The sequence below is a fragment of the Eschrichtius robustus genome, chromosome 6, assembly GCF_028021215.1.
Source record: "Eschrichtius robustus isolate mEscRob2 chromosome 6, mEscRob2.pri, whole genome shotgun sequence".
Lineage (NCBI taxonomy): Eukaryota > Metazoa > Chordata > Mammalia > Artiodactyla > Eschrichtiidae > Eschrichtius > Eschrichtius robustus.
The window spans coordinates 12,924,898-12,940,031 of NC_090829.1; the positions used below are offsets into that span (position 1 = coordinate 12,924,898).

Here is a 15,134-nt window from a genome sequence, read left to right on the forward strand (position 1 = left end):
TCCCTTTTCTGGAGTAAGGCCAAAGCTCACCTCTTATTTCTGGTGGAGGGGATCCTATTTTCTCCCCTGCACTCTTGTCAGCTATAAGAAAACTCACATTTTCTACCTGCTAGGGTAATAATAATGGTCATTTATTAAGCACCTACTAGGTGCAGGACACTATGCTATGTAGAGCATTTTAAGAAGACCTCAAGCAGGGCAGGTAGACTAGACCTCAAGAGATTAAAAAATTTAGCTGTCAGAGATATAATTGATAGCCGATGAAGGATTCCCTTTAGAAGTATCCATGGGAATGGGCTCTATTGTTTTCTAGAAAGTCTGAGGATTAAATGTGTAATATAAAAGTATGTAATCTTGCTGGCATCTGGCTATTTTCCTTTAAGGGGTGTTTACATTACTGTATAACCTCGCTTAGCTTTTATAAAATTGTATGTTGTAGCTATGAGTTAAGGTATTATTATTATAATACCCCAAGTTTTTGGTTGGGTTGCTTAGAAGCAGAGGCTGTGATGTTCACTCTGACGTATGTGTCTTTTGGGTGGGGTGGGATGGGTGGGGGGTATGTCTGGACAGGGCAGCGGAAGTTGCTGAGCAAGGATGTGGTCCAGCTGCAGACTAGCCTCCATAGTAGCTCGTGGCATGAATGACACCACAGAGTTGGCTCCACCTTGAGTCAGTCAGTCATCGGCCAGAACTGCACCTGGGGTCGAGGTGAGACCTAACCTCTTTGATAAGGAAATTCTTTGATCTGAGAGCAGTTGTCTGGAGAAGGGGGCATCTGTACTCCGTTAGCAGTTGGTATGGACCGAACTGTGTTCCCCTAAAATTTATATGTTGAAGCCCTAACCCTCAGGACCTCAGAATGCGACAGTATTTGGAGATAGGGCCTTTAAAGAGGCAATTAAGTTGATTGAAATGAGGCTGTTAGGGCCGGGCCCAAATCCATTCTGACTAGTGTCCTTATAAGAGAGGGAGATTAGGACACGAGAAGAGAGACACCAGTGCACAGAGGATCAACCACTTGCAAGCCAAGGAGAAAACAAACTTGCCAGCATCTTGATCTTGGACTTCCAGCCTCCAGAACTATGAGATAATAAATTTTGGTTGTTTAAGCCACCCAGTCTGTGGCATTCTGTCATGGCAAACCTAGAAGACTAACACAGCAGTCGGCGCTCATAGCAGCTGGAGGATGAGCAGGGCAACACTCGTGGATGGAGTGTGTTTGGTAAGGAGCTTTGGGTGGGGCATCAATAGCATTCACTACACCCACTTATAAATCAGAAAACTGTGACCAGAAAGGTGAAGTGCCTTGCCCAAGGTCACACAGTCAATGAGCAACAGACTTGAACCTCAGTCTACCTCTATAGCTGACCCTCCTAGTCACTATTCTGCAGTCTTTCTCAGAAGCAGCAGACATCACCAGTTAACTTGGGCTCCATTTCTGTCTTTTTACCCTAATTTGTCTGCACCTTACACAAGATGGAGCTCCTTGGGGAAACCAAGCCAGCTCAGCAAAGACAATGTCTGCATCTAAGTGCCTTCTCAAGGCATTGTCTTTTACCCTGTTGTTTGAGAATTCTGTAGCATATTAATCACAGGTTTTCCCTGCATGTGAGATGATGTCTTTATTTAAAATGTTTTTATTAAAAAATGAACTAGGGCAATCTTTTTCACATCCACAAATGCCATTTTTGGGAAAATAAGAAATTGTGAGATCTGCCTTGTCAGTGTAATAATGACTGTTGTCATTCTGAGCACTGTCACTGAACATGGTCTTTGGAGTGGCCACATCAAGATCTAACAATAAATCGGTTTGTTTTTATTATAACTTTGCTCAGTATTTTCTGGTTCAGTGTAATAGAGCCATTGCCTCCTTCAGAAAACTCGGACAGAAAGAAAAAATAAAGAAGGGCATCTCTGGGCAGCTGCCTGCTACCAAGGTCCCATACTCATCCCCAACTTGCCTCACCATAGCTAAAATACAGAGCACCTTCTCTTTATGAAGCGATTCTCACCCCCACCCTCCCCGTATAGAGGATATAGTGAGAACCATTTTAAAAAGTATTTTGTGGATATTGTTGACTTCCTCGGAGAAGAGGCAGAAACGTGCAAGTGAGTCTGTTGGATTTCCCAAATCACAAGTCATTTGGTCATGAAACAGTAATCAATTCTGACAGTATTGTTAGATATGCAGAGAGAGGCAGGGTGCTCTTGCAGCTGCAGCAGAGTCTGGGACACCTGGAGAAAGCCACTGTCCAATGCGAGTGCCATCACAGGCTGGGCAATCTTAAACTGAGGCCTCAAACTTGGCGGGCCTGTGGGATGTAGCTGGAGATGGTAGTATGAGGAAGACATATTTTACTGTTTGGAGTTATGACTCCATCTGAGATATAAGGTCAGAGGATGTGAGAGAGAGGGAGAGAGTAGGGCTCTCGGGAAAAAAATCCATATCTCCTCCCGATCTTCTCCTCCCCTCTCCTGCACCTCCCAAAAATAAACATTAGGAAATTCTTTGCATGAGATACTATATGGTAGTTTGAAAGTTCTCTCTCTTAGAGATGTAGGCATTCATTTACTCAACAAGAAGTTTGAGTGTCTGCTTTGAGCCGTGGGTTGGAGATACCATGATGAACAGGATGAGGACTCCTGCCCTCCAGGAGCTTACTGTTTACATTGTGCTAAACTAGTGGTTCTCAAATTTAAGTGTGCATCAGGATCCCCTGGAGGACTTGTTAAAATGTGGATTGCTGGACCCTCAGTGCAGTTTCTGATTCAGTAGGTCTGGGAGGCCCAAGAATTTGCATTTTTAATAAGATCCGGGTGATGCTGTTACTGCTCTTCTGGGGACCACCCTTTGAGAACCATTCTGCTAAGCTTGTTACCCGCATTTGCTCAAGGCAAATGGATGGCTAGAATCATTTAGGGTGATGGTGGGCTCACAGGCTGAGAAATTCCTCCCACATAACTAAGTTCCTTTAAAGGAAATTTGGTTTTGCCTTTAGGCGAAGCTCTTATCTTATTGGCTCTTAAACAAAATTCTTTAATGCATTTCCTGATCATTGTAGAAGTTTAAAGAGCAGGTGCAATAAAAGACGAAGTATTGGGGAATTTATCATTAAACAGTTGCACTTGTATGTCATTTTCTCCTTGAAGGTCCAAAAGATAGAGCAGTAGTTCTCAAAATATGCTGCAGCATCATTGAGTAGAATTTCAGGCCCCACCTCAGAGTAGCTGAATCTGAAACAGTGGACTTTGGGGCCAGGAATCTGTTTTACAAAGGCCTCCAGGTGATCCTGACCCACAGTCCAGTTTAAGCACATCTGAGACAGAGTTGGGCTGAGTGACAGTTGGGCTGAGTCTGAGCGAGGGCCCCTGGCCTTCACTATTGCCAGCTGCCTTCAGATAATTTATCAGGATGACTAAGCTTCAATTTTTCTATCTCATAAAGTCAAAAGTCTATCCCTTGTTGTCTAACATCTTTCAGAGTTATGAGGAAGATAATCACAATTTTTATATATGACATGGTTTTACCAGTAAAGATGAAAATTCCTAGCTAACCATAAAATAGCACTAATGCAGTGGAATAAAGATAGGATTCAGGTAATTTACATTCCAGTCTGCCATGCATGCAGCTATGTGACCTGTGGTTGATTATTAGCCTGTCTGAGTCTCACTTTAATTATCTAAAAATTGAGATAAAAAGGTTGTCCTGGTCTAACTTGAATCACTGTTACAATGATCAAGTGGAATAATGGATAGGAATGTGCTTTTACAGTCTGTAAAGTGCTGTGACTTTGGAATGCTGACTCATAGTTTTGTTCTTCCCCATCAATGAAATGGGAATAGTGCCCTATAACTCCATAGAGATTGTGAGTCGTGGAGACAACTAATGGCACAACAATTTGAGCTCTTCTAAAGTAAAGTGTATTTCTTCATTTTTTTGTCTAACATATAAATGTTAGAAGATGTAGAGATATTACAGAGTCTTATACATTTTATTATGGTGCTTCTGTAATAGTATATGATAGTACTTTTATTTGAAATAGTCACATCCTAGAGCAGTAGCTTTCAAAGTGTGGCCCCCAGACCAGCAGCACTGGCATCCCCTGGGAACTTGTTAGAAATGCACATTTTCAGGCCTCACTCCCAACCCTGGATCAGCAGCTCTGTGTTTTAACAAGCCCTGCAGGTGATCCTGCTACTCACTTTAGTCTTAGAGGAAGGGCTTTATTAGGATCTCAACTGAAGGGTCTGACAAAGAACATCTTTTTCCTGGGACAGGGTAATTGCTTCTCTTTTTCTCCAACATGGATTTGCAACAGCTGCGTTCAAGCTCAGGCAGCCGTTGTTGGATTCCTTCATAAACATGCTCCGTCACTGCCGCCCAGTGAAGTAGAGATCTGGATGCCACTCCTGAGCATCTGTCACGAGGCTGACTTCAGGCTGCGAAAAAATGAAAGCTATTTATCACAGACCATTTTTCCCCTCATGACAGCAGAAATGAGCCTTAGCCTAACAAGGCTTCACATTGGGCCAGGGCTCAAAAAACACAGGGTTTGACAAACACAGTTTGAGCTGACTTATTTCTTTGGATTTTTCCCTTTGAAAATGCACCCTTTTCTGAGCTGCACCAAGTTAGTGGTACTTGCTTAAGAAACACTGGAGATGGGTTCATCCAGGTCTGTTTCATGACTTAGGCACTTTCCCCCTGTCCATTTCTTCCCTCCTCTCCTCCCTGGGAGGGTATCCTTGGTAGGAGAGGGAAGGGGACTGACTGTTATGGAGGGAGCCATGTTATGGGAGGTGGGGCTCAATATTTAGCAGGAGAAACATCTGTCTGTGGGGTAGAGCTGTGGTATGATCTGGCCACCACCTGCTTTTGTAAATAGGGTTCTGTTGGAATGCAGCCACTCTCATTTGTTTATGTATTGTCTGTGTCTGCTTTCAGACTACAGAGAGTTGGGTAGTTGTGACAGGGACTGTATACCCTGCAAAACCTAACACTTTTTCTATCCAGCCCTTTACAGAACAAGTTCGTTCACCCCTGTTGTAGAGGTTCCCTGTGAGTGGCCTGGAGGGAGCCGGGATGGAACCAATTAATGAACAGGAAGGACAATGGGAGGACAGGAGGGTGTGAAACGCCCAGGGTCCCTCTGGGGCCCAGCAGCAGGGAGGGCAGCAGGAGGAGCCACTTCTTATTGCCATTTGAGTTGGGTACCATATGGATTTTGAGACGCGATACTATTTAAAATATTGTTAAAAATTTTAACTTGATATCTCTTTGTGATTGCCTTATATTTATTTTCTTCCTGGTGTTGAGCATTACAGACAAAGCTACAGAGTTTTATGTTAAATATCAGTAACTCACATTTATTGGGCACATACCATGTGTACTGCACACTGCATCCATCATACTATGTAATGTTCACAACGATTCTATGAGACGGGTGCCACCATCCCCATGAGAAGACCGAAGGGCAGAAAGTTTATATAACGCCTAATGTTATAAAGCTGATGTCAGAGTCTCAATTTAAATGAGGGTCTTTTTGATGCCAAAGTCAGCATTCCAAACCAGTGTTTTTCAAATTGTGGGTTGAGAAATCAGTTTAGCAAGTTGCAACTAGCATTAAAAATGACCCAGCATTGGGGCTTCCCTGGTGGCGCAATGGTTGAGAATCTGCCTGCCAATGCAGGGGATACGGGTTCGAGCCCTTGTCTGGGAAGATCCCACATGCCGCGGAGCAACTAGGCCCGTGAGCCACAGTTACTGAGCCTGCGCGTCTGGAGCCTGTGCTCCGCAACAAGAGAGGCCGCGATGGTGAGAGGCCCGCGCACCGCGATGAAGAGTGGCCCCCACTTGCCGCAACTAGAGAAAGCCCTCGCACAGAAACGAAGACCCAACACAGCCATAAAAAAAAAAAAAAAAAAAAAATGACCCAGCAATCCCAATATCTCAGGCATATACCCTGAGAAAACCATAATTCAAAAAGAGCCATGTACCAAAATGTTCTTTGCAGCTCTATTTACAATAGCCAGGACATGGAAATAATCTAAGTGTCCATCAACAGATGAATGGATAAAGAAGATGTGGCACATATATACAATGGAATATTACTCAGCCATAAAAAGAAATGAAATTGAGTTATTTGTAGTGAAGTGGATGGACCTAGAGTCTGTCATACAGAGTGAAGTAAGTCAGAAAGAGAAAAACAAATACCGTATACTAATACATATATATGGAATCTAAGAAAAAAAAAAAAAAGGTCATGAAGAACCTAGGGGCAAGACTGGAATAAAGACGCAGACCTACTAGAGAATGGACTTGAGGATATGGGGAGGGGGAAGGGTAAGCTGGGACAAAGTGAGAGAGTGGCATGGACCTATATACACTACCAAATGTAAAATAGATAGCTAGTGGGAAGCAGCCGCATAGCACAGGGAGATCAGCTCGGTGCTTTGTGACCACTTAGAGGGGTGGGATAGGGAGGGTGGGAGGGAGGGAGACGCAAGAGGGAAGAGATATGGGGATATATGTATTTGTATAACGGATTCACTTTGTTATAAAGCAGAAACTAACACACCATTGTAAAGCAATTAACCTCTAATAAAGATGTTTAAAAAATATATATATATATATACAGAAATCATACACACACACACACACACAAATCCTATGATAAACCATAATGGAAAAGAATATTTAAAAAGAATGTATATATATATGTATAACTGTATTACTTTGCTGTACAGCAGAAATTAATACATTGTAAATCAACTATACTTCAATTTTTAAAAATTAAAAAAAAATAGTGACTCTAAAAAACAAAACAAAAGAAAACAAAACAAAGAAACAAACCAAAAAAACACATTAAATAGAATGTGAAATGCCAGAGTATGTCATTTGTAGTATGGGTAAATTTTGATGCATGAAGCTTTTGTTTTAACTATAAAGATGTTTTTATATATACACAAATCCAAGCACATTTCTGTATACTGGGCAACAGTGTAAATGATATTTCTTACTCTTTCATAGTCAACTTGAAAGTAAATATTCTTGCCTGAAAGTGGGGCTGGGGGGATAGAGAAAAAGAGGGAGAAAATATGAGTGAGTCAGCAAATGAACAACTGTCAGAGAGACAGAGACTCAGGGAATGGGAGAGGAAATGAGATGAAGTGGGGAGACAGAGAGAATGGACATCTCTGTGTAAGAGACACAGAGGCTCAGGGAGAGGTCAAGGGGGAGAAAGAGAGGCAGGAAGTCACATGGTTCTGTCCACCGTTCTGCTCAGGGAGCATGTGCCCCTGCTTGAGGACAAAACTGGAGACCTGAATTGTCCTCTCGGTAGATTTTGGTTTTTATATACTTCTCTTGTGGTGATCCTCTTGTCATTCTGAGTGTGAGTCAAATAAAGATTTTTATAAAACATGGCCCCTATATATAAATAGTCTGTTTCATCTGTTGCTCAACTGATAATAGGTGATCTGAGGGGAGAACAGGCTGTGTTGGCGTTACTAAGAGAAAGTGTGAGATTCCCAGTAAGCTCCTTCCTAAAGAACTGGCAAAGGCAGTTCTGAATATATGTAATTTTTGTCTTTTGAACTGACCAGTTTTGATTCCTTGGTACTGCCTCTTGTGTTCTATGGAAAACTACAGATAGCAAAAACTTTAAAGTATCCTTTTGTCAGGGATTTCTACATACACTAAGTATTTTACTTTCAAGGGATTCTGGAATCAGTTAATGAAAAGTTCATTTTTACAGATGTGGAAATTAAGGGAACATTTGTATAAAGTTTCCCTACATACAGATGCTTTCATAAGAATCATATTGAATCTTCATAGCTACCCTGTTAGATTACCCTTATGTCAGCTTTACTGGAAAAATTAGAGCTCAGTTAGTTCAAATCCCTCACCCAAGTTTCTCATCAAAGAGGCTGTAGAGCTAGATTCAAACCTTGATTCTCTGACCCCAAAAATAGCAACAATGGGATGAAAAACAGTGCTCTGTGTTACAATTTAGAATAATTTTGTTTATAAGTCAGAGTATGGTGCAAAGCCTAAAATGCCCATGGTTTTAATGAGGTAGAGAGACTACCATTGTTTAGTTTTCTCCCCTCCCCAAGGATATTTCTCTATTTCTAGGTCCCCATTAGCAAACTGGAATTGATATCACTATGCTTTTTTGTGATCCATTCTTGGCCTTTCTTGGGTGAAGACCATTATAAGCACCAACTATATTTTTAGTTAATAATAATATTGCATCAAGTAACTTAGGTAGCCACTTCTTGGCATCAGCTTAACTGGGTGGCCTTTACTTATTTTTTTAATAAATGCTGCATATCAATGTGAGTAAGTAGTACCCCAGAGTGAACTCCATCTCAAAAGCCTTCATAGCCTGTTAGAAAAGAATTTTAACATTTTCCTCAGCTTGCCAAAATGTTATTGCTATATATCCTATCCCTCTTGCCTGGTCTCCCTACTAGTATTCTCTTTAAAAAAAGAAATTCCCAGGAAGAATGCTGACATTTATCCCCTCCAACTGTCTCTGCAAAAACTTCATGTGAGTGTGTAATAGGGTCCTGCAGCCAAGGCATCTTACCCTGCTTTTGCTCCTAAATCCCCTCGTTTGTAATAATGATTCATGCCTCTGAAGGTAAAGACTTTAGAAGAGATAATTTCTTCTCTTTTCAAGGTTTTATTCTTCCACTTTCAAAGGGTGGTTGCAAACAGAGTCATCCCTCCTTTCCTCCACTGGTTAACTGTGCTGAGTATTTATTACATTCCACTAGGTGCATTCAGGAAGCTAAGATTCAGCTCTACACTCCATGAAAACTTTGTCAGTGCAAACAAAATATACGTCTCTGGGAAAACATGAGGGAGGTGGTCCTAGACTCATCATAATTTTAATGACTGGTGGGATCTGATTTTTGTTTATTCTTTATTTCAGAGATCCCAGAAGACCCACTTGTGGCTGAAGGTATTCTGATGATACATTTGACTCCTGTTCTGAAGAAAGTGAGGAGGGAGAGGAAGAGGTCAAGGATGCGGAACCCCAGCCTGCTTACAGGACAAACCAACAGGTACACGCTGCTCCCAGCAGAGGTGGTGGGGCTGTCCAAGGTGCTGAGCAGGCTGTGACTTCCCAGAAAGAGTCAAGGGAGTCTTAGAACCCAAGTAGGGGATGGGGAACTAGTGTTTGTTATACGGGCTCCACTTGATGTGTCTGGATTTCCAAGGCCGAGGGACAGGCAGGGCCCTGTGGAATTCTGCGAATCTGGTCTGGATATGTTGATGAGGGAAGGGCTGGAGCACCCAGTACTGATTCAGGTGAGAGGATGATACACACTACACTGTTTGCACACTGAGGAGCACCCCACATACAGCTGTCGAATGAACATTGCACATGTGTCTTTAGAAGAGGGAAGAGGATATTTAAAATTATACTGAATACTTTTCTGTCTGGTAATCAGATTTGTGAGTCATGTCCCAGTGCACTAATTAGTTCTGGGGATGAGGCCCAGAGATCCTGGGCTTAGGAGATGGTCTTCCTGGCCACTCCAACCTCTGAGTTCCCCCTTACATACAGTGCTGGAATATCTGAGTCTGTGTCCTTGCCATAGATTCTGTAACAATGACAAGACTTAGACCCATCTGAGTCATAGGCCAAGAAACAGCCCTGCATGTGATTTCACTGTTGGGTGTCTGCAGGAGAGGGGAAAAGTAAGAGTTACGTGAAGAAAAAGCAGATGACTTTGGGCAATTTATGCTCATATACTTGATTTTCTTTTTAGGCCATAACTTGATAATCTTCCCAGTCCTAAACTTCCATAAGGTACAGAAGCTTTTTACTAACTGGGAACCATTAAGCTAGTAAGATAAAAGTCAATCAAAGGGCACCTATGTCGACGAAGACTTAATTCAGGAGAATTAACTGAAGGTGGTACACAATCCATTCAGTCCTTTCTAATGAAGAGTAAGCAATTCATCATGATATTCAATAAATAAAACCAGTAAGAAATGTTCTCAAGTTCTCCTTAAGAAAAGGAGAGAGAGGCAGGGAGAAGGGAATAGACGGGTATGGATATGGAGCTGAGCAGAGAAAGGGATGAGAGAAAGGATGAGAGAGAGAAATTGAGAGACAAATACATGAAGAGAGAAACAAATAAATATTGAGAAAAACAGAGTCCAGGCAGTGGGGATTCAGCATACCAAAATAAAAACACTTTCTTTATACCATTTCCCCATTTTTTCCAGTGGACTTGTGATCAGAAACACCTCCTACCACGAATTGAAAATACAATTTTCATTCGCTTTTGTGCCACTGTCCTAAACAACAGAGACAAATGTCGTTACAGTATTACAGAAACTTCATTCTGTGCCTGTGCTTGCAAGGCACACGATGTGCAAAACACATCCTCTATTTCTGTCCAAAGCGTCAAGTGGTAAAATTTTAGCTACTAACATTATTACTTTAAAATGTTTTAAATAAAATAAAACTGACTTCAGAGAACAAAGGAATAAAATATATGGCAAACACCACCGAGGTCAAGAAGTAGAACTTTGCCAGCCCCTCCAGCAGTCCCATCTTTGGAGAACTTGTTAGAACAAAGGGTTGGAAATCGAACTGCCTGTACGAGTCTAGCCTTTGTCGCTTGTGGGTCATGTGACCTTGTGCAAGTTACTAAACCCCACTGTGCCTCAGTTTTCTAATCTGTAAAAAGGGAGAATAATGGTTCCTGCCTCACAGAACAGTTTTGGGGATTAAATGAAGTAATCAATGTAAAGTACTTAGAATATGGGCTTCCCTGGTGACACAGTGGTTAAGACTCTGCGCTCCCAATGCATGGGCCCGGGTTTGATCCCTGGTCAGGGAACTAGATCCCACATGCATGCTTCAACTAAGAGTTCATGTGCCACAACTAAGGAGCTGGTGAGCTGCAACTAAGGTGTCCGTGAGCCACAACCAAGGAGCCCACCTGCCGCAACTAAGGAGCCCACTAGCCACAACTAAGGAGCTTGCCGACCACAACTAAGACCCAGCACAACCAAATAAATAAATAAATAAATAAATAAATAAATAAATAAATAAAATATTTTCAAAAAAGTACTTAGTATAGTGCCCAGAATTTAATGAAGTAATTAATCATGAGATATTAGCTGTTATTATGATAAAGCTATGTAGCCATCTTGTGGCTTTTTTATGATAATTCCAAAACTCTTTAATGCTAAAGTGAGAGTTTACAACTGTGGTATAAAATATATCCTTTCTTATTTATTAGGGCCAATGATAAATATTGAGCAGCGATTTTGCTCTCTGGGCTATGCCTCTGTAACATGTGGTTTGATAGATTGTGACTGATTTTAAATAGTCTATTGGGACAAGATGCTAAGGCCTCTCACATATATGTTGCTGTTTTGTTTCACAAAACCCTGTTGGGTAGTTATTCTTATCCCTATTTTCCAGATGAGGAAACTGAATTTCTGAGGGAGTAACTTGCCTGTGGCCACGCAGCTGGAAAAGGGTCAGAACCATGTTTCAGGCCCAGGTCCATCACATTTCCAAGCCAATGGTTTTTCTAGTACACAAGATATATCACCCTAGAATGAACTTGGCATAACAGAAGCAGGGGGGGGGACATGTCGAGTGAGTAGTTTGTATTAGAGATAGGTAATTACAACCCCGTTTGTTTTTCAATATAATTTCACCTTCCGCAATGGTGGTGAGTGTGAGGTTGTGATGGGTATTTACCTTTTGCTTTTTAGGTTATTTTATTAGCAACGCACAAATTACAGTTACAGAACCCTGTACTAAGACCCAGTCACTGCTGGCTCTGTAAACTGGGTGATACCTGCAGCCCTCTCTGGGATTTGCCTCTTCTCCCCTTTCCCCAGTCTTGCCCTTGACCCGAGCACCCAAGGTCTGCTTAGGTGGTCATCATACCCATGGCTTTTATGTGAGTAATCAGGTCAAAGTTGATATCCTCTTCCTTCAGATGGAACAGAAGTCACATGGTTTCTATTTTAATGGAAGAAGTACTTTCAAAAAGAAAGACAGCCATGGGCTTCATTGGATTTCTGGGTCCCTTGTGCCACCCAAGACAATCTTTCAGCAGCGGTTTCTCCAGAGCAGTTTTGTGAAGCACCTATTTGTCAGTTGTTTCTCTGCTTCAATAAGCACAGCATCAGTAGCCCCTTTATCACAAGCCCTTATGTTGTTGATGGCTCCTCTGTGAAGTCTGTGGTCACTGAATTGGAACCAGCCTCTCAGATCTCAAGAGAATGGAATTTATAGCTGTCATCATAACAGAGTTCTCAACAGTATTTGTGGGACCTGTCACTGAAAAGTGTTTCATGTGCCTTAATGGATATGTTTTAGGGCTGTGGACTGCTGGGTGTTTCTGTAGACCTTTACATCTTTCCCTTACTGCCTTGACCATCATTTCCCTCTCCACGACTAATCAATGTCCCACGTGCACTGGTGAGGTACATATGAGGTGAGCCATAATGATGTGACTCAGAACTCCCTCCGGAAAGGCTCTGCTGTTTAGTGAATGTGGCTTTCATTGACACTCGTTTGGAGAAGGCTCTTAGGACCATGGTGTTTGTTCTTGCTAAGATGAAGAGCTGTAGAGGCCCATTTCCCAGCTAATTCTGAAGTTTTTAATATATTTTCACCAAATCCTCCAGTGATTTTGAAATTCTCTCTGCACAGTGAAGCATTAGAAAAAGCAAGAATGACCTTGGAATGGCACCACAGGGGCAGAGAGATGGGTACAGGCTAAGCAAGGCCTAAGATTCCACTGAGGACTCTTGGAGCAGATTGTCATGGGAGTAGGTACCTCTAAGAGCATCTTCTGCTAGTGGAGTCATTTGTTTAATCAAGTCATAATTATTATAACAATAAGAGCTAACGTTTCCAGAACCTTCATTTTATGCCCAGTAATTTGTGTGCTATGTCAGTTTAGGTCTTATGGGAAGCAGATGACAAGATGGAACTAGAAATGAGAGAAAAACCTGTGAGATGGGCAGGAAGAGCCTCAAGCCATGATGCTGGTCTGCATCTTTGAGGACAAGGGTGGGAGGGGAGAACAGAGGATGGGGTGAGAGCCTTGGCCTGCCATGCAGTTGTGAAAAAACCCTTGGCTGCACCGAGAGGGCACCCCAGGGCAGAGACTGCCCCTTAGAGGAGCCCAAAATGGGCAGACATGGCCTGGCTCTGGTGTGTCCGCCGTGCTCTCAGTGGCTGGGAGCTGCCCAGGAAGAGAGTGGCCTTGGCATGAACGTGCAATGACTCTGAAGTGGCAGCAGCTGGGGGCTGTCAACTCTCCACACAACCGGTAGCAGGCTTGCCCTCAAAGAGACAGGTCAGGAGCCCTTCCGTGGCTGCCACAGACCCATTGTTTCATTCAGTTCTTGCAACAACCCTTCGATGCAAGTGTATGTGATGATGTGTCTTCTGGTTGCAGTCAATCAAACTAGAATTTCACTGGCTGGAATTCAAATAAGGGAGAACGTGAGGGTGATGAAGAAGCTGAAGTAGGAGGAAGTTAGGGATTCCAGGCAATTCTGCCTGACAATTCTGTCAAAAAGCAAATGTCCTGGATTGAGAGCTATAAATCCAGAGTCCCCAGTGCCCCTCAGCTCCTGCGTGTCTCTCTGATTGTGAACCTCTTGGTGCTTTGAATTATTACCCAAGACTTATAATATTTAAGGACACATGTTTTTCATGCAACGCCCTCCCCAAGTGCAAGCTAGCTATTTCATTTGGTGCTCAAAAAAGAAACAGAGTATTTTGTCTATAATTGATTATTGTATGAAGCACTGACTTTAAAACTCAGGTCCCTTGAAAGACGAGACTGTTGTGCTATGCTAAGTTTGCATGAGAGGAAACTGAGGCTTGGTGAGGCGCAGGAGCTTCCCTAAGGCGGCACAGCCAGTAAGTAGCAGAGCCGGACTCTCTGCCCCTATTTGCAGCCTCTCCTTTACACAGTCGTCTCCTGCACAGCAGTTACAATCCCTGCTCCTCCATGATGACTGAGAAAATGCACTTTACTCAGTCATCTGAAGGACTAGCTAAGGGGCCACTGCATTATCTGGTCCTCTGCTGAGACCTGTTTTACTGAAGAGAGTTACTGACCTGTGTACAAGGCAAAGTTGGTGCCAGTTCTAGGAAAAGTGCTGAATTATGAAAATTAGAAATAAAATGAGCCTGCCTCCCATGTCTGTTATGGGATACAGATTTCATTCCTCCTACTGTTTTTTTTGGGTTTTTAAAAAAATTTTTATAGAAGGTGCCAGAACTCTTGAGTCCAAATAGTAGGACTGATTTACCTCCTATTTTGCATAATCAGACCTAATTAATTTAGCTTTATGCATGGGAGGAAACATTTTTGTCTTGAATTACCTCAGTCGTCATCACTTCTAAGAAGCAGCCAGCCCTGCTGCTGAATCATTTCCCCATCAATATCCCCTGGCCTGTGGCCCAGGTGATACAGCAGCCAGCCCTGCTGAAGTGTTAGTGAACTCACAGTTTAGGTGTCATTCCTTCCAGGTAACAGGTGTCTGTAGACCCAATGTGTGCTGCTGAAGGAGTGACCCTGATGTGACAGTTTCTGCCCCCACCCCTATTCCAGCTCTCATATCCATCATGGTCATTCCCCCTTCTCCCTCTACCATTTCTGGTCCAGGCTGAAGCACAGCTCATTGCTTGTCAGATGGGGGCCAGCAAAACCTTGCTCTTGTCTGGGACACAGCACAGTGGGCATGTAGAAGACCGTAGTCCTGACATCTTTTAAATTAGATCTAGTGTTGTGCTCAGGATCACACCTATACTTCTCACCCTGATGCCAAAGCACAGAGGCAAGGGAGGCAATAGGTGGATAAAGACAAAGCACACTGGGCGGGAGGGCAGGGTCTGTGTGATCCTTCCAGGGTATGGACCAGAGGTCGCCCCCTCTGCCACCTCCTTGTCGGTGGGTGACTGAGGCACACAGGCAGATGGGGAACGAGGCACAACGGCCTGCACGGTGCTCGGCCGCACTGCTCCTGGAGCTGGGGTCAGAGGTGCAGAGGTTTGCGTAGGTTTTCGCAGAGCTGACTGACTTGCAGTGGCACCTTCGGGGCTTTTCCCTCCAAC

At 43.0% G+C, this 15,134-nt stretch overlaps 1 protein-coding gene across 1 annotated transcript in view; it reads left to right on the plus strand.

Moving 5' to 3' along the window:
* The window catches only part of NEK11 (NIMA related kinase 11), a 275,201-nt gene that overhangs the window by 163,879 nt on the left and 96,188 nt on the right, over positions 1–15,134 (plus strand). The window contains 2 exon segments of the mRNA XM_068545910.1: positions 8,946–8,972; positions 8,975–9,078. Coding sequence (XP_068402011.1) covers positions 8,946–8,972; positions 8,975–9,078 — 131 coding nt within the window.